Genomic DNA, 20,036 nt, shown 5'->3' on the forward strand with positions numbered 1-20,036 from the left:
TCTTGGGACCTGATCATGGTGTTGCTACTGTTTCAGGGCTCCATACACCTAGCACAGCCTGGCTCATACTGCCCTCCTTCCTCCATCTAGCTAGTCCTTCTGTTCTTTACTTGCTTTTTTTTTTTCATTTTATTTTATTATTTTTAACATTTTATTGGAGTATAATTGCTTTACAATGGTGTGTTAGTTTCTGCTTTATAACAAAGTGAATCAGTTACACATATACATATGTTCCCATATCTCTTCCCTCTTGTGTCTCCCTCCCTCCCACCCTATCCCACCCCTCTAGGTGGTCACAAAGCACTGAGCTGATCTCCCTGTGCTATGCGGCTGCTTCCCACTAGCTATCTATTTTACGTTTGGTAGTGTATATATGTCCATGCCACTGTCTCACTTTGTCACAGCTTACCCTTCCCCCTCCCCATATCCTCAAGTCCATTCTCTAGTAGGTCTGTGTCTTTATTCCCGTCTTACCCCTAGGTTCTTCATGAACTTTTTTTTTCTTTCCTTAAATTCCATATATATGTGTTAGCATACGGTATTTGTTTTTCTCTTTCTGACTTACTTCACTCTGTATGACAGACTCTAGGTCCATCCACCTCACTACAAATAATGAAGGCAGGGAACACATATGACCATCTCCATCATGCAGTTGGCTTGAGATTTTCCTTTTCACTAGATTAGTTCCCAAGGCTTATCAAGTACCCGGCTCATTGTGGGCATGTTAAAATTAATTCATTATTGGAATGGAAGATTGATTGGGGTTATTAGGAAGGAGACATTTAACCAGTATCTTTTAAAAATGAGTAGGGTTCTAATCCTTGGCAGTTGAACAGACAGGGCTTTGAGTAGCATAACCAAAGCTGTGGATATGGGAAAGTCCAGGATATTGACTGGTTGGATTTCAGTACAAACCTGGAATTGGAAAGAAGCCTGGAAAGTTATGTTTGAATTAAATCCCTGAATGCCAAGCTAAAGAATTTGAAATATACAGAAGAATTATTTGCTTTTTCAATACTTTCGTTGCTTGGGTATGCTGCAGCTAAATGCAGTCAACTCTTATTTAGCTGGATATTAAAAAATGAAAAACTGTCCTGTCAAGAAACTTTGAATCATCCTTTCTCTTTCTCCAACTGTCTTTCAGCCAGATCCCTGCTTGTTAGGATGACGGGAGAGGGAGAAAAAAATGGAGATAAAACTAAAGCTCATTTGGTCTCTTCATTCTTAGCTACGTCATAGGCCGAGAGATCAATGTTAATTTATTACAATCAGAATTACATTGTTTTTAGCCAAAGGCTGATTTAAGATATGGGCAAAGAGCAGGTTAATTTAATTTTGAAAATAAGTTATAAAGATCAAGGAAGTACAAAGTTAGAGTGCATTTCTGAGTGGAAACACAAGTAACATTGAGAATTAGCTTTATAAGAGTAGCATGATAAATAAATATATCACCATAATTAACTAATAGGAGGTAACTTTTGCTCTGAACTTTAAAGCAGAAATGCAATTAATAAGTATAATGGGGTTTTGAAATCACATATGGGCTGTATTTATCCAGAGTTTCCTTTTGGTCTGATCAACCCTCAGAATCTATAATATCATAAATGCCATAAAATATACACACGCTGAATTCTGAGAAAGGGTTTCAACTATTTTTCATCTGCCTCCACTAATATATAAAGGGGAAATGGAGACTTTTGCCACCAGCACTTAAAATTATCATGTGCCAACGTGAAAACGTTTATCATAAGGTCTCGATCTGCATGTATCTGCCAAATTTGTTATTTATTGCATTTCTGTCCTCATGATTGTGTCTCTTTAGCTCTCTTTAAAAGTGAGGTGATTGTTTAATTAAGGGATAATCAGTTCCTAGTGTGAATTATTCACACATTATGTAATTTTTATCCATACATGATGTACCCAACCATATGCACAGGGACTGAAAGGTGACTATGTTAAATGGAAACATTGATTTGATTAAGTGATGGGATTGGAGACAAATTCTGCCCTTCATTTCTTGCTAGTTTTTTGTAATAAGGTAACATACATATATATTTTTAAAGCCTCCATGCTTGGAAAAATATTCATGAATTTATCATCTTTATACCTTATATTCTAGGAAATATTTTGCTATGACAATAATGAATAATAAGTATCAAATGATAATGGAACGTTTATATCTGCCATCTCATTTCATCAGTGCAAAATTAGCAGCCACAGTGGGAACCACCATCTGGGAGGTGTTTTAAACAGCACCATTTAAATTCCTCCTGGAATTTGACACGTATGAGTTATAAGAAAAGATTTGGAGAGAATGGTCCCTTTAAAAGGGAACAAAGCATCTCAGTTTGGCCACAAATAACAGTCCTTGAGGAGACATACTGACTTTACCAGTGGGGAAAGGTGACGCTTAAATCCATCCTCTGAAATGTCCTCATAGTTTTATCTGGCTTTGGCACTCTGGCCTCCCCAACACCCACCATCATGTGGCCTTGGATAATCTCCAGGTTTCTTGTTTAAACTGTTGCTGAAACCACTGGACGGGTCCAGCAAAATCATCCATCATTCTTTAACATAACCTAGAAGTGACAATGTGTGCCTGCATGTTTCTGCTTCTGCAAGCCATCCCCTCTCAGGGAGGAACTTAGTGTGTGTTTGAAGCAATTGATGCCTTTCAGAATTGCATTAAAAATCTTCAAGTGTCCTGGTCAGGCAGAATTATCTGGGCCCTCCAGTGCGTGCATCCCCAATAGCACCAGTTCACCCCCCCCAATTCTAATACTTAGAGTATGCTGCTTCCCCTCACCAGAGTGCCAGCTCCTTGAAGGATATGCATTCCTATCCTGGTAACACTGCCTCTAGCACAGTACTGAGAAGACAGTAGGCTTTTAGTAAATATCTGTTGTATCAATGAGTATGGAGTGAAAAAAAGCATAGATTTGGAGGCAAGCATATGTGGAACCCAATCCTGGCTTTATACACTATGTGATTTGGGATGAGTTCTTAACCTTTCTGAGCCTTAGTTTCCTAAAAACAGGTTATAGTAGCCAGTTCACAAGGAGCTGGGAGGCTGATAATAGATTATGCGTGAAAAGCACATTGTAGACTCTAAATGCTCTCTGGTTGTTATTACGTTAATGTAACAGATCTTTGCCATGTATCAACTGTACACACCAGTCCAACCTGTGCTGTGAGCTGTAGGAAGGCAGAGATGGAGACGGATAGTTTCTCCTCTCAGGATGTGAGTGGTCTAACACTGGCTTCTTCTGTGTATCCCCTCACCCTAAGTATGAGACATTCCTCATTACTGGTGCTCTTCATGGTACGCTGCCAGCGGTTTTGCAAAGCCTTTGTTCTCTGCTGCAATGCTAGTACTCAAGAATATTTCAGAACTGAGGAAGTGATGATGTCATATCCCAGCAGAATAAGAATCAGGAAAGCCTCCCATCCTAAAATTACAATGTAGCATAGTTTTTTTTTTTTTTTATCATAATTAGATAACAATTCTTTATGAAGAAAGGCAGCTAATTGAAGTCAGCCACAGGGAGAGTGAGTTCAGATGTTTTCTGGGGCACTTAAAAGTGCATCTGATGGGGCGCTGTGCTCACTGCTAGAAGCGAGCTGACTAGAAAACTTGAAAGATTTGTTAAAACAATGAATCCTTTCCAAACATTTTTCAAGCCCAACTTAAGCAAGAGAGGGAAGGAAAATGGTACCTAAAAGAGAGTCCCCTGTGTCAGTTTATGATTGCTTATGTTAAAGAGAGGATGGAAAATCCCAGCATGTGTATAATTTTTTAAAAACACATTTAGCCTTGATTTGAAAGTACATGTTAATGTTTAACAATGTTAGAGTAAAAAATAGTTTTTCCCCATGTATATTGACTGTTAAATGGTAGGAGGGTGGCGGGGGGGGGCACATGCCGTGTGTGAGTGAGCATGTACGTGAGTGTGTATGTACATGGACAGTATTTATAGATTCACAATCTCTATGCCCAAAAGGGAAAATACTTATAACTAGCAAGCATTGGCTCTAAATGTTTTTAAATTAAGTGCTATGTTGATAAGTAGTTGATCACATGTGCCATTGATTAGTGACTCCCTTTTCTTTAACTAGGAGAGAAGTTTGTTTTTTTAATCAAATATTTTAAGTTCCTTCTATGAGCAAAACATTATCCTGGGAACAAGGCAGAGGCACAGGTCAACCCTTGACTTTTGGATGTTTGAAGACTTTCAGGAATCCCCAAAGTCTGGGCAATTTCATTTCCATTAAAAGTAACATGAATCTTTTCAACTTGCACTAAATGTTGAACCTTCCCAAGCTTGATTCTAGGCCCAGTTCTCCTCTCGTTCCCTCCCAAGGTTTCACACGCCATCTAAACGCTTCTGGCTCCCCGCTATGTACCTCTAGCCCCCCCATCTGCTTTGAGCTCCAGACCCATGTTCCACATTAAATCTCAACTTCGATATAGATGGTACCCCACATTCAGTGTGTCCAACCAAACCTGGGGATGCAGTCTAAGTGCAGTTACCACCATCCATCCAGTTCCAGGACACTTCGATCTCCTTTGTTCTCATGTCTAGTCCACCACTAGGTCATGCTGATTCTATTGGTTAAATATTTTTGAAATCCACGTGCTTCTCTCCTTTTCCACCATAGTCTCAGTCACCATGATCTCTTGCTTGGTCCCTTCTTCTCCTCTGGCTCCTCTCCAATACCCTCTTTTTAGAAATTTGAGTCAGATCAGGTCACACCTATTACATCAGACCATTTCACAAGTCCCATTGCTCATAGACAAAAACCCAGAATCCTTGATGTGGCCTCCAACACCAGCGTGGCTCCCTGGGCTGTATAGTCCTGCTACAGAGCCTGGAATAATCTTCAGCTGACTTCTTTATACGGTTAACCTTTGGCTGCTCTCTAGACCTTACCTCAAAAGAAACTTCCGCAAGAAAGCCTCTCCTAGCCCCTCAAACTGCCATAGAACAGAGTGCCTATCCTTCAGCTACATTGTGTGGCTGTACATTTAGTCGTATGATTACTGATCAGTGTCTACCCCAAAAGTGCTGTGTATTCACAAGAGTAATGACCCTTCTGTTTTACTCACCAGTATATTCCCAGCTGGAGGGCTAGGAGGGGGTTTTGTCCTGAAGGACCTCCTGAGCCAAGTGAAACTATTTGGAATTTATCCAAAGGGCAATGGGAAGAAGTCTTTGAAGAATTGGAAGCAGGGGAACAATGTGATGGGATGTACACTCTGGAAGAATCACTGCGGATGAGGCATAGAGAAATCTAGACAAATACTCTTGAAACACAGAAATAAGAGTCACAGTAACTGCAGGTCCTTGCCACTCTTTCTCTCTTCCACCTTTCCTCCCCTCCTCTCTAAATCCATTGAGGAGGTTACCCAGAGACCCTCTCAAACTAATGCTTGATCAACATCTAGTCGTCTGAACATTGATTGAATTCCTAACTATGTACTTGACACAAGGGATAATAAAGTGAGAAATGGTCCAGGTCCAAATGTACCTCTTCAGCCCACATCTCTGTAGAAAGATTAGACAGTCTCCTAGAGACTGTCTAATAAGCAGAGTATAATCCAGTGGGAAAAGTGCTGCAGTTGGAGTTAGAATGGAGGTCTTGAACTCAGAGGATGTTATAACAAACACCCAGGTGCAGCCAGAAAATGCCTTACAGAGATGGTGGCATTTGAACTGGTAGGAAGGGTAGGATTTTGTTGGAAAATGAGGGGGCATTCAGTGGCTGGAACAGCATGTGAAGGGCATGGTGTGTTGGGGAATGGCTTTAGCCCTGGACGCGCGGGGTTGGGGATGGGAAAAGTGATGACATGTTGGGGCCACATTGTAAAAGGTCTGGTATTCTTAGTTCAGGGGTATGAATACCATATTGTGGGCCGCCAGAAATCACTGGACCACTCTTTTTTTTTTTTTTTTTTTTGCAGTACGTGAGCCTCTCACCGTTGTGGCCTCTCCTGTTGCAGAGCACAGGCCCCAGATGCGCAGGCTCAGCGGCCATGGCTCACGGGCCCAGCCGCTCCCCAGCGTGCGGGATCCTCCCAGACCGGGGCACGAACCCACGTCCCCTGCATTGGCAGGCGGACTCTCAACCACTGCGCCACCAGGGAAGCCCTGGACCCCTCTTAATATCTCTGGATTAAAAAACAATACATGAGGAAATACTTTATATTAAAGGTTCATAGAGAAAGGAGTGACTGAGCCAGTGAGAGCAGTGACCTTCTGAGCCCAAGAAACGCATGAGTGATTCTGGTTCTGAGGCAGATACACTGGGATCTGGGCCTCTGGTTGCAGTGAGCTGGGCCAGGCCTGCCCCTGAGAGGCTGAGTGGAGAGCCTAGCCGCACACGCTTGCGTGTTCTGCCCTGACAGCCATCTTGATTGTTATTTTGCAGTTCCATGGAGAATGGGAGGCCACCCGATCCTGCAGACTGGGCCGTGATGGATGTCGTCAATTACTTCCGAACCGCAGGATTCGAAGAGCAAGCTAGTGCGTTTCAGGAACAGGTAACTCGGTCTAGAGAAGCACATGATGAACATGATCACCTCCCTCTGGTGAAGGCTGAGTGAGGCTCCCGACCATCCCAGCCCCTGAGAAACTGAGGGGGTGGGGGAGGGCAGGACAGGAGTGACAAGCTACCGATTCCTTCCTGCAAGAGAAAAACCCAAGCCCCGAGAGGAGAGGAGACACAGTCGCAGCTGCAGAGAGGAGGGCTCAGTCTCCTCAACATCTGCATCTTCTGAAAGACGGCACAGCCCTACCTTCCACACAAACACACTAGAAAGCAGAAAAGAGAGAAAAAGGAGGGACCAATCTGGCTGAGAGACATGCAGCCTCGTCTGCTCCTGGGCTTGGCACCACCTGAGCTGTTAATCAAGTCTCCTCCAGTTTGCTTGCTGGGTGCTGAGCAGAGTCTAGTGGAAAGAGGACACTAGACTCAGATAGACTCCGATCCTGGTTCTTGTAACTCTATGTGACCCCAGACAGGTTACTATGACTCTCTGAGTCTTGGTTTCACATCTGTAAGAGGAGGCTCTCAATGCCTAACTTGGTAGGGTGGTGCCGTGAGGATTAAAGGACAGCGAAGGCACAGTGCCTAGGATAGGTGCTGGCCCAACGTTGATGCCCCCAAAAGTTAATTCCCTCGCTCAGGTCCAGGGTTGGTACTGGAGAGAGGGAAGGAGGAGCAGGGGGTCCTTCCCAATTGTCTGGGTGAGTCCCGATTCCATTTTCCAGGCTGGGCCAGCTTTGTAGAGATGGTGCTCAAAGGGCTTTGACCATGAGGAAGCAAATCGGGGTACACGTGGTCCACACCAGACCAGCTCTGTAGGAAAACACAGAGTTCCCATCTCCCTGTCAATGAAGTCTGCAGTCTCCTAAGCATTACGTTTACTTCTCTAATGTTGTACTATAATTGAGAGAATTATAAAGCGAGCAATGTGTTTGGCTGCTTCTTGCACATCCCTTTAGCCATTTCTTACTCTCTCAAGCTGGGTTTGGGTAAGTGCACTTTTCTAATATCATAGATTCCAATCTCTAGATTTCCTTCCATCAGTATTTCCTTCAACCTGATCCCTATGCATATGTGTCTTTTGTTAATTTGGAAAATTTGCCAAAATAACAGTTTAAATCACTTCACAGCCACCAGGATAGCTAAAATTAGAAAGACTGATTGCAAATGTTCGTGAGGATGTAGAGCAACCGCACTCTCCTACGTTGTTGGTGGGAGTGTAAAATAAACACTCATACATCCACCCCATGATCAACAACTTGATTCCTGAGTATTTACCCAAGGGAAATGAAAGCATATGTCCACCAAAGATTGGTGCAACATTGTTCAAATAGCTTTATTCATAGTAGTCCAAACCTGGAAGCCTAAGTGTCCATCAATAGGAGAGTGAATATACAAACTCTGGTCTACTCATACAGTGGAATAAAGAAAAATGAAGTACTGATATATACAATAGTTTGGATGAGTCTCAAAACATTATGCTAAGTGAAAGAAGCCTTACATAAAAGAGCTTATTCTGAATGGCTTCTGTCTTAGTCCATACAGGCTGCTATAACAAAAATACCATAAACTGTGTGGCTTATAAACAACAAACATTTATTTCTCATGATTTTGCAGGTAGGGAGTCTAAGATCAAGGCACTCTCAGATTGGGTATCTGGTGAGGGCCCGCTTCCGAGACAGCTGTCATTTCGCTGTGTCCTCCCATGGAGGAAGGGATGAGAGAGGTCTCTGGGGCTGCCTTTTATAAAGCCACAAATATTCACGAGGCCTCTGCCCTCGTGATCTGATTACATCCCAAAGGGCCCACCTCTTAATACCATTACTAATATCCCTAAGACCCATTGGGGGTTAGGTTTCAACATATGAATTTTGGGGGGACACAAATAGACCACAGCAGTTCCATTCAGTTAAACGATGAGAACAGGAAAATGCACTAGTGGTAGAGAAAAATCAGACAGTGGTTGCCTCTGGATAGGTGGGAGAGGGGAATGACTGGGAAGGAGCATGAGGGAACATTCTGAGTGATGGTAGCGTTTTGTGTCTTGATAAGGGTTTGTGTTATGGGTATATGCATTGGTGACCACATATGCACAGGTATATGCAAACAATTCAGATTTGTGTCTTACACAGCCAATAAATTTTTCCTCAAAATGAAAAGAACTGTAAAAAAATAAAACAATTAATGGTATGCAAACTGAAGTATTCAGGGGAGAAGTATACTGATTTTGCAACTTACTTGGAAATGCATCAAAATATGGATTGATAGTTGGCTAGAGGGATGAGTAGTTGGATAGACATATGATAAAGTAAGTATGGAGAATGTTCATTGTAGAATCTAGGTGGTGGGAGTATGGGTGTTCCCTATAATATTCTTACGACTTTATGTTTGAAAATTTTTGTAATAAAATTGTGGGGGAAAGTAGCTCAGGTTGGAAAGTGGAAGGCTGATCAGCTGGAACATATTTTATTTTGGTTTAATGATATAGTGTCCAGTTGTGTCATTGTAGTTGAGTTAACTCACTTCTAAAATTAAATTTAAAGAATATTGCGAAAGGTTAACAAAAGAAGGGACTTAGATAAAAGGTCTCTTGGCCAGATTCCCTGCTGTCCAAAAGCATTTTTCAGAATGAGCTTTTGCTCAGACTCCTCTGGGGCAGATGTCCCAGATTGGGGGTGGGGATGTTCTTTGGGCCTTCCAGATTCTGGAATGGAACCGACCAGCTCTGAGCTCGGCCCAGGAGCAGGTACTTTCTCCCAAGGATGACATCACTCTGGCACCAGTGACAGTGGGAGGCAAAAGGGAACACAGTTTCCCAAGGCATCTCATTCAGAAGTCCTTCAAGGGAGGAAAGGAGCACCATCTTGCTTCTCCAACTCTGGAGCCTGAGAAATGAATTCCCAGGGGACTGGAATTTTGCAAGCATCATCTACAAGCTCAAGTTCTTCATTCTTGTGGAAAGGCAATTGGGCGGGGAAAAGAGTCTGCCTTGAATTATTCTCTGGAAGTGATCCAAATCTTCCTCCTGCTTTGAAATTCTCTTTGTCTTTCCTCTTCTCATTAAAGGAGGTAGAGGGCAAGGAGGGAACCACTGGCCAGGCTCAGGCTGATATGACAAGCAGCTGCTATTATTTTCATGAGGACTGAGGATCAAGATCCTCTACTATGTTAACCTACCTCTTCCATTTCATGATTCAGAGGCCTTCAGTCTTTCACCTCCAAGGATCTTCCCGGCAATGGACCTCAAACAGTCAGCTGTCACTCACCAATCATCCCAGATGGGAAGACTGCAGGCCACCCCCAGGCCAAACACATGACCCTTTTAGGCACATCTTCTAGGTCACAGCAGCTGAGAAACAATAAGAATGGTCACATCCTGAAATCTCCTTAGGGGAGGCTTTGCCTTGCCATCTGATGGAAGCATGGCAGGGATGTGAACATCCCCTAAACCACCTTAGAAAAGGGCAGGTTCAGAAAGAGTTGCCAAGGGTAGCATGTCTCAGTTGATGTGAGAGCTTAATTTCTTGGCTGTTATGGATGTAATATTTGTGTCCCCCCAAAATTCACGTTAAAGTTAAAGCCCTAACTCCCAGTGTGACGGTGTTTGGGGCCTTTGGGAGATAGATGAGGTCATGAGGCTGGAACCCTCACGACGGGATTAGTGCCCTGAAAAGAAGTGACCAGAGAGCTTCTCTTTCCCTCTGTGCCATGTGAGGATATAGCACAAGGGCAGCCATCTGCATGGTAGGAAGAGGGCCCTACCAAGAGCCACATGTTGGCACTGTGATCTTGGACTTCCAGCCTCCAGACTGTGAGTAATAAATTTCTGTTGTTTAAGCCACCTAATCCATGGTGTCTTGTTATAGCAGCCTAAGCTGACTAAGACACTAACACTGACATCGGACATGTCCACCATCCCATGTGCCAACTTTCAGGAGAGTGTCTGTCTTCTTGGTATGATCTCACAGTACATTACTGGATATTCTCTTGTTGTAGCAACCAGACTCAGAGATGGATTTCTAGCAACATGCTCCCTTGGAAGATGTCAGGCCATTGAGCGAGGTTTGTCCAAAGTGCAGGAGTGTCCCATGTTCCTGTGGTATGGAGGGGCAGCTGAATTAACTGGGGGATCTTTGTATAACCTCCTTTTGTCTATGCAGGCACACTGACACCTAACAATTATCTCCATTAAGTTTCCCACTAGTGCAATTATCTCCATCAGGTTTTCTTCTGGCCAACCTCTTTTGAGCCTCTGTGTGAGCCACAGGTGCAAACCAAAAGACTTATCAGGAGGGAAGACCCAGGGGCTTCCCTGGTGGCGTAGTGGTTAAGAATCTGCCTGCCAATGCAGGGGACATGGGTTTGAGCGCTGGTCCAGGAAGATCCCACATGCTGCAGAACAACTAAGCCCGTGAGCCACAGCTACTGAGCCTGCACTCTAGAGCCCACATGCCACAACTACTGAGCCCATGCACCACAAGTACTGAAGCCCACACACCCAGAGCCCATGCTTCTCAACAAGAGAAGCCACTGCAATGAGAAGTCCATGCACCGCAATGAAGAGTAGCCCCCACTCACCACAACTAGAGAAAGACCCTAACTGCAGGTCGCAAAGACAGTGTGCCCGTTGTAGGGTAGTCACTTCATTTCTTCACTATCTGACTCATTCACTCAGAATGTATGTGAAGAAGATGGACATGGAGAGGGGCCATTCAATGAAGGTCACTTAATTCATATTGTTCAGATCCTCAAACTCACAAGTGAGCGACATCAGTGCATCTGTTTCTAGAACAATATGAATCACTGAGAATTTTTTTCTCAGAGTATCATGACAAAATAATATGCAACTCATGGTGACAAATTAATTTTACTCCATATCGCCTCACTTCCCCTAAACCACATGAATAAGAACAGTATTTTACTCTGAAATGTCCAACTGGTTGTTTAAGCTGTTTGCCTGAAATTCCAAGACTGACATTTCTTTTCAGATGGCTTATTGCTAACTTTTGATACGTTTCTGAGGCCACTGACTTAGTAACTATAAATAAAATATTTTATTGTTACAAATTGCCAAGTAACACTAACCTCCTCAAATGGAGTAGTAAAGTGGGAAGGCCAGTCAGAGTAACCACGAGCATGGTCCTAAGTTATAGTTGGATGGACTTCAACTGTAGTGACTCTAGATGGATAGTTCTAATTAGACCCGGGACAAATCCAGGTTTGCAGAGGTTGGGGGAGAGAGGGAGATTAAAATCATACAATTTTAAGAGCCTTCCTTTGGAATAAAAGTACAAAATCATGATACAAAATTGCTAAGGCAAAAATTAAGCTTCATTAACTTCATGGTAAATCCAGCTCTGGGACTTCCTTGGTGGCGCAGTGGTTAAGAATCTGCCTGCCAATGCAGGGGACACAGGTTCAAGCCCTGGTCTGGGAAGATCCCACGTGCCATGGAGCAACTAAGCCCGTGTGCCACAACTACTGAGCCTGTGCTCTAGAGCCCTCGAGCCACAACTACTGAGCTCACGTGCCACAGCTACAGCTACTGAAGCCTGCGCGCCTAGAGCCCATGTTCCGCAACAAGAGAAGCCACCTTGACAATGAGAAGCCTGCTCGCCGCAACTAGAGAAAGCCTGCGCACAGCAAGGAAGACCCAATGCAGCCAAAAATAAATAAATAAACAAACACACAAATAAATAAATAAATCCAGCTCTGAATTAGACCAGTTAAAATCCCACAAATTGACCATAATTTTATTACCTTTTCAGCATATTATAATACCAAGTACTGGAAATATATGAGGTGATTTGACACCTGATATTTCTTAACAGTCTGAAATGCTTAAAAGATTTTGTGGCATAATGAACAGGGGAAGTGGCAACTTAGACTCTGCTGATGTGTCCTTTTAGCCCACAAAAATTTAGAAAAGAGTTAAAAAACAAATGGGTAATGCTAGCAATAAGAAAACAGCAAAGAGAATGGAAGCAAAACTGATAAGGAAAGAACATTTTGAATTTTTTGATTGAAATAGAATAGATTTCTATAGACCAAACCCCCAAATTGTTGTTTAAATCATTCATGTGAAATGAGAAGTTATAATACATTATAAGATAGCCAGGTATGTGGTGCTTCTTTGGCTTATTCACTTGTTCATTTGTTTCCATAGCTGTTACAGCTTTTTCTAACACTTATGAAAATAAATATAAAACTATTAAAGTTGGAACTTCCCTGGTAGCACAGTGGTTAGGAGTCCACCTGCCAGTTCAGGGGACACGGGTTCAAGCCCTGGTCCGGGAAGATCCCACATGCGGTGGAGCAACTAAGCCTGTGTGCCACAACTACTGAGCTCTGCGCTCTAGAGCCTGCAAGCCGCAACTACTGAGCCCATGCACCTAGAGGCTGTGCTGCACAATAAGAGAAGCCACTGCAGTGAGAAGCCTGCGCACCGCAACGAAGAGTAGCCCCTGCTCGCCGCAACTAGAGAAAAGCCCGTGCTCACCAACAAAGACCCAATGCAGCCAAAAATAAATAAACGAAACTATTAAAGTAAAATAATGATCATTATTACAAGTATTATTTTACTTTAATAAGGCCACCTGAAACTATTGTAGGTATGAGAATTGTTTGAAGGAAGCACGGAAGATTCTGGGCAGAAGGGGGATTAGATACAAAGGCATGGGGGCATGCAAAAACATGATTTATCTTGAGAACTCCCAGTACCTTGGCATAAGAGGTGTGGAGCAGGGAATGCCTAAGGATAAGACTGAAAGATAAACAGGGGTCTGGATAACAGATAGTCTGTTTGGGTGAGAGGGACTAGGAAACCACTGAAGGATATTGAGTGAGGAGTGCCAGGGTGAGATTTGTGTTTCTGAACGATCAGTCTCGTGACAATGTGGAGAGTGGCTTGGAAGACAAGGAGACAGAAGGCAGGAAAACTGATATAATCATTCCATTGGGGATGGAAAGGAAGAGATGGATTAGAAAGACCATCTGGGGAAGAAGGTCAAGAGAATTTAGTGGATCATTGGCAATGGAGGGTGAAGATTTGTCCTGTCTCAGTTCTCTACCTTAGCCCCAGGACTGAGCTCACTGCTCAGTGTGGGAGAGGGAGGAGGCTTGGGTGATGACTGCTAGATGTCTGGATTTGTTAGTTGCAAAGAAGTGTCATTAACCAGGACTTTAGTGAGAGGTCAGTTTTGTTTTGGTTTGTTTTTAAATTTATTTATTTATTTATTTATTTATGGCTGTGTTGGGTCTTCGTTTCTGTGCGAGGGCTTTCTCTAATTGTGGCAAGCAGGGGCCACTCTTCATTGTGGTGCGCGGGCCTCTAACTGTCGCAGCCTCTTGTTGTGGAGCACAGGCTCCAGACGCGCAGGCTCAGTAGTTGTGGCTCACGGGCCTAGTTGCTCCGCGGCATGTGGGATCCTCCCAGACCAGGGCTCGAACCTGTGTCCCCTGCACTAGCAGGCAGATTCTCAAACACTGTGCCACCAGGGAAGCCCCGAGAGGTCAGTTTTAAGAGAGATGGAATGAGTACAGTTTGGGGCACGTTCAGTTTGAGAGCATGTAGGCATCTAGTGGCTATATCTAGAAGACAGCCCATGGGAAGGGCGAGGCCTAGAAAGAGAGACATGAGAGTCATCAGCAGTCATAGGAAGGGGTGAGGATGAGACAGGCATTTAAAAGGGGAAAAGAAAAAGGCCAAGGACAGCACCCTAGGGAGCACCCAGGTTTCAATTGTTAGGAGAAGAAAGGGAACTGGCAAAAGCATCTGAGAAATACTCAGTGTGAAAGGTTGTCTAGAAACCAATGACAGGAAGAGTTTCAAAAAAAGTGAAATGATCAACAAGGTCAAATACCTCAAAAAGGTGAAGCCCAATGGGGTCTGCCAATGACAGTGGAGTTTCACTGGAGCTGGGGGTGGACTGGAAGGTGGAGGACTCTTTCCTCCAAGTTGAGGAGTGAGTGGGAGGCAAGTGGAGGGAGCTCCAGCAGTAGGAGGGTCGTGAAGACGTGAGAGCTCTTTTCTAAGAGAGGAGATGCTCAAACTTATTTACATGCAGGAAAGTAGCCAGAAGAATTGGACAAGTTAAAATTGAATGAAATTGAGAACAGTTCAATGAAGCAAAATCCCTGAGGACAAGGAAAGGGATGAGATCAAAAGAGTGTGGAGGGGCAAGGACATGGAGAAATTTGAACCCTCATACATTGCTGGTAGGGATAGAAAATAGTGTGGCCGCTATAGAAAACTGTTTGGCAGTTCTTCAAAAGGTTAAGCATAAAATTACCATATGACCCAGCAATTCCCCACAAAAGAATTGAAAAGAGGGACTCAAACAGATACTTGTACACAAATGTTCATTGTAGCATTATTCACAATAACCAAAAGGTGGAAACAATCCAAGTATCCACGAACAGATGAATGGATAAATAAAATGTGGTACCTAATATGCAATGGAATGTTATTCAGCCATAAGAAGGAATGAAGTTCTGATACAAGCTACAAGATAGATGAACCTTGAAAATATTATGCTCAGTGAAATGAGCCAGTCAAATATTATATGATCCCATTTATATGAGATATCTAAAATAGGCAAATTCATAGAGACACAAAGCAGATTAGAGGTTATAAAGGGCTAGTGGAGAGGAGGGAGTTATTGCTTCATGGGGTTTCTGTTTGGTGATGGAAGAGTTTAAAAAACAGTGGCAATAATTGTACAACATTGTGAATATCACTAATGCCACTGAATTGTACACTTACAAATAGTTAAAATGGCCTATTTTATGTTATATATATTTTACTGCAATAAAATGTAACGTCAGGTAATATACATGAAGATTCAATTTGGTCAATATAAAAAAATATATTGGGAATTAGTTCTGAGCAAGACAGGGACCTCTTCCTCTGTCCTTCCTGTGCTCTGGGAGCATAGGTAAGGATGTGTGCAGATACAGCTGAGATGACCCTTGTCCTAAGGGACATTCAGGGAGTTCCTGACAGTTTCTATATTCTTTGCTAACCAAGAGGCAAGCTCCTCTGCTTGGAGTGGACAGGATGGGTAGAAGTTTACTAAGGAACTAGAGGAGAGCAGTGAAGGTTAAGAATGGCCACCTAGGGGAATGGGAGAGAGAACTGAGCAACAGTAAATAAAAGAACTGTTGATATATTCTCCTGACCCAGCCGAGACTGGTACACTGCACATGTTTAGTGTTCATCTTCTTGGTTTCTTGATTTTTTTCTCCCACTTCACCAGGTATAGGAATCAGAGAAGCTGGATTGATTGCTAGACTGCTCCTGGTTGGAGTGTTTATGGCATGGGCACAGTAGAGGGCTAATAGCCTAAGAGGGTGATTCGAGAGCGCATGTAAAAGAATGGTTCCAAGGGCCAACCAGTGGGTGCAGATTTGATACAAAAGAGGAGTCTGCAGGGGACTTATTACCCTGGAGAAAGAGGAGTTGAAATGAAAAAGTGGGTATAATGGGAGGGAGGAGTGAGAGATAGACTAGGATATTGGACTTCCAGCGTGGCAGAGGTGGGACTTTTCTGGTTGATGACATTATAAAATTAGGTTCTAATAAGGAAGGTGAAGTTGTAGAAATGGTTGGTGTATTAGAGTAGACATCAACTGCTGTCACAAGTAGATGAAAATAGATATAATGGCTTAACTATAGTAGAAGTTGCTTAATATAAATAGTCCAAGGTTGTTGGTGGAGGTGTTCTGCTCCACTGTAATTCAAGGTCCCAGGCTGATGGGAGATCTGTCATCTTCAGCTGTATGCTTTCAAGATCACTTGGGCACTGACATCCAGTTGGTGTAAGGATAAAGTGCAAGAAGGAGCACACATGGTGGTTTTATGGGCCAGGCTGGAGAGAGGTGCACGTCATCCCTTCACATGTCGTTGGCCACTATGTGGTCACATGGCCACACCGAATTGCAAGGAAGTCTGGGAAATGTGTAGTTGTGTGTCCTGGAAAAAGAGCAGCCTTGCTACACTTGAGCTTTAAAGCCATTCTTTAAAGCATTGGCTGATGTGACACTGCTACTTAGTTCTATCTTTAAGTCCAGAGATAAATTTTAAAAAGACTAACTTTAAGAGATCAATTGAAGTGAAGAAGCCTTATCTGACCATACATGGGAAGCCTTCACTTCTAATTCTATTCCTTCAATCTATTATTTCTTTCTTATCTAGGCAGAATTCTCTGTAACCTAGTTTCCTCATTTGATGACATGAGTTTCAGTTTCTTTCCTTCATCAGAAATGTGTGCGTGATTTTTTTGGAATAGAGCCCCTTTATCACCCATTTCGTGCCCGCAGCAGATATCCACAGGGAGATACCCATTACATTACTGAAGGCATGAGCCTGCATAATGAGCAGAAATGGATTTTGTGTCTGTATAAATGCAAGACCCATGTTGCTTCCAATTGTTACTTTAACAAATGAGGTAAAGACTTCTTTTTGAGCCCCACAGATAGTTTCTGTCCTCCAAGATGTATATTATCCACCCCAAATTTTCCACCAATAGGATTGCAAGGCAAGCACAGCATCAGCTGATAGTCATTGGATGATAGTGTTGAGCTCATAGTCACTCCACCCACAATGAGCTGCAGAGGTCAGGGAAGGGGTGGGGACATTGTAGAGGATACCAGCCCCAAATAGGAATTTCTCCCCCAGAAGAGCCTTTGTCCCAAGAATCATGTGATATGATTCAAAAGGTCTTGCTGTAGACTTGAGTAGTCCGCCATCTTCCTTTCCAAAGTTACCTGGAAATTCTTCAGAAAATAAACTCTGTGTCTTGGTGAGGAAAAATCTTTTAAAGAAACATGGTGAATTACTACAAAGTACTGGGGATGCCACAAAATGCTTCCTCCTCTGATATTAAGAAGGCTTATCACCAGTTAGCTCTTGGGGTCCACGCAGGCAAGAACCCAGAAAACCGGGAGGCAGCTAAGGAGAAGTTCAATCAAGTAGCAGAGGCCTATGCCGTCTTGTCTGATGCCGAGAAACACAACAACTATGACAAGTCCAGAAGGAATTGCATCAAAAGGGAAAACAGGAGATGGCAGGGACAAGGATGATTTGAAGGAGGAACTGTGGTTTGAGAGGCCACACTGTGGCTTTCAAAATGTCTTTGAAGATAAAGAGCCCTTCTCAGGAGACTGTTTTCCCAGTGGCTGTGTGGGTAGGACCAGGAGGTTCCACTCCTCCTTTTTTTATGTGACCCCCATACTGGACACAGGATTTTCCACTTTTGTATCCCTGGGCTCTGGACCAAATTCCCCTTCCTCTGTGACATTTATACCTTTTATAAGCAGTGGAATGGGAAACTTCAAACTGGTCACCACTTGTAGCCAGATAGTGAATGGCAAGGAAGTTGTTATAAAGAAAGTTCTAGAATATGTGAGGCAGAAGACTGAAGTGGGAAAAGAACGCCTGTTTCATCAGATTCCTCCATGTCACTGGTAAGGAGTTGCTGCCGTGTTCTTCCACGGGGAGACTTTGCTGTGAGGCTGATGCTTATCAAAGACAGAATTGGAATCTGAGAGTGTGTTGAACTGGAATGGACAGGGGTCAGCTTAATACAAATTTCTCATTTCACAGAGGGAGGGAATAAGGGCCAGATGCTCCATAGGAACTAGGAAGCAGCAGAGTTTGGCTTCCAGCCCAAGTCTTCTGATTCTAAATTGAGCCTTCTTTTCTCCTGTACTCTATCTGGGACAGTAGAGACCACCACAGATATGGCCTTCTGAGACATTTGCAGGGCCCTACCATTATAAATCCCACTGACTCCTCTTCCTTTTTTTCCCCTGCCCTACCTTGTTATTATCCATTGCCTCTTTCTTGATGGCCCTTTTTCTCTTCCTAGCCTCTTTCTCTTTGCTTCTTCTCTCCCCACCTCTTCTTTTTCCCCATTTGCAATGGACCAGATCATAGTTAAGCTTAATTGAAAGAGTCACCTATTGTATAAAGTTGTCAGAGAAAGAGTGAAAAGTAAATGGGTTAAGATTTTTAAATATACTTTTAAAAATAGCTAGGATTTATCGACTGCTCAGTAGAAGTAAGGAATTCTACTTCATGTGTTATCTCAATGATCTTTTCAGCAGTGAGATACAGTAGCTACTTCCCCCCCCACCCCCATATAGATAAGGAAATGAGGTGTAGAGAGATTAAGTAACTTGCCCCAGGCCCCGCCTAATAAGCAATAACATAGTGTCTTACTCTGAAACACATGCTTATCTCCTGAGCTATAACATCTACTGATTCTACTCATTTATTTTTAGATCTAGGGTCTTGGCCTCATTGGAAATTTACACCTGTCATCTCTAAACCTTACTTCCATGCATGAGTACTTGCGGGAACTTAAGTAGGCAAGCATTTTGAGTATTATTGCCCAGCAGGTACTTGGTTATTCAAACATGAAGACAGAAGACAGAAGCAATGTAAAAAGTTTCACTGAAACTAACAAACAATTATCCCTTAACACAGAAATGTAAACAAAATCCCAAGATGCGAATTATATTTTTGTTTTGAATTTTGGATTGTTAATGCAAAATCATGGGATTTTTTCATTTGTTTGTTTAACTGGATCCGGTCACACTCCAACTCCTTCATTTATACACAGACTAGCCTCTAGAGGAGTGGTTCCTTGTGGAAAGTTACTGATGGAGTCTGCGTTAGAACCTCTGTCTCCCGATTTCCAGTCTCACGCGCATCCTAGTATACCATGCTGACTGGCAAAAGTTGGATTTCATTTGCCTTGCAAGCTTTTCTAGAAATAACATAACAAATGATTAGCTTTCTTAATCAAGGAACTTTCCTATGTTTGTGATTTTTATGAGACACATTTTTATGTAGTCTTTGAACTTTTTTAATCTCAGTGAATTTTCTGAACTTGAACAAGAATATACCTGCATCCCTCTGGCAAAGGGTAGCTTTCAGGCAGGGGACATACTTCCAGAAAAGAAACAGAAGATGGATTTGGAATTGGAACACATCCCAGTTCTTTCAAAGCCTACACATTTCCACTTAGTAGTCATTGAGAACGTCCTATATGTCAGACACGGTGCTAGGTGCGTGATATGAACTCATCATTTTTAACCTCCAAAATTCTTCAGGGGGTTATTTCCATTTTACAAGTTTGTAAACTGAGGCTCAGGGAAGTTACGTCCCTTACCCAGAGCCACACAATAAGTTGTGGAGACAGGGTTCAGACTGCAGTTTGTTTGACCTGGAAGCTCCCATTTCCATTATGCCATCTCCACTCCCATTCATCTGAGCTGCCATAGTCATGGTTTCAGAGGAGAGTTTTGTTGTATATATGAATTATATTCACTTCAAAAATTTTTAAATGAGGAATTCCAGATGGAGCTTTCTTTTACCAACCCTCATCTGAGGTGAACGGCAGTGTAGCTACCAAACAAAGGAAAATCAAATTGGAGCATGAAACATGATTTTCCATTTTGTCTTAAATAAAATCCAAATTTCA

General features: G+C 42.9%; 1 protein-coding gene and 1 pseudogene across 1 annotated transcript in view; both read left to right on the forward strand.

Annotated features, from left to right (window-relative positions):
- SAMD13 (sterile alpha motif domain containing 13) overlaps positions 1 to 20,036 on the forward strand; it is a 49,618-nt gene that overhangs the window by 24,949 nt on the left and 4,633 nt on the right. Inside the window, exon 3 of the mRNA XM_060024369.1 lies at positions 6,430 to 6,541. Coding sequence (XP_059880352.1) covers positions 6,430 to 6,541 — 112 coding nt within the window. The remainder of the gene's footprint in view (positions 1 to 6,429; positions 6,542 to 20,036) is intronic.
- On the forward strand, positions 16,047 to 18,616 carry LOC132421085 (dnaJ homolog subfamily B member 6-like; annotated as a pseudogene).

The sequence above is a fragment of the Delphinus delphis genome, chromosome 1 (genome assembly GCF_949987515.2).
Source record: "Delphinus delphis chromosome 1, mDelDel1.2, whole genome shotgun sequence".
In the NCBI taxonomy this organism is placed as follows: Eukaryota; Metazoa; Chordata; class Mammalia; order Artiodactyla; family Delphinidae; genus Delphinus; species Delphinus delphis.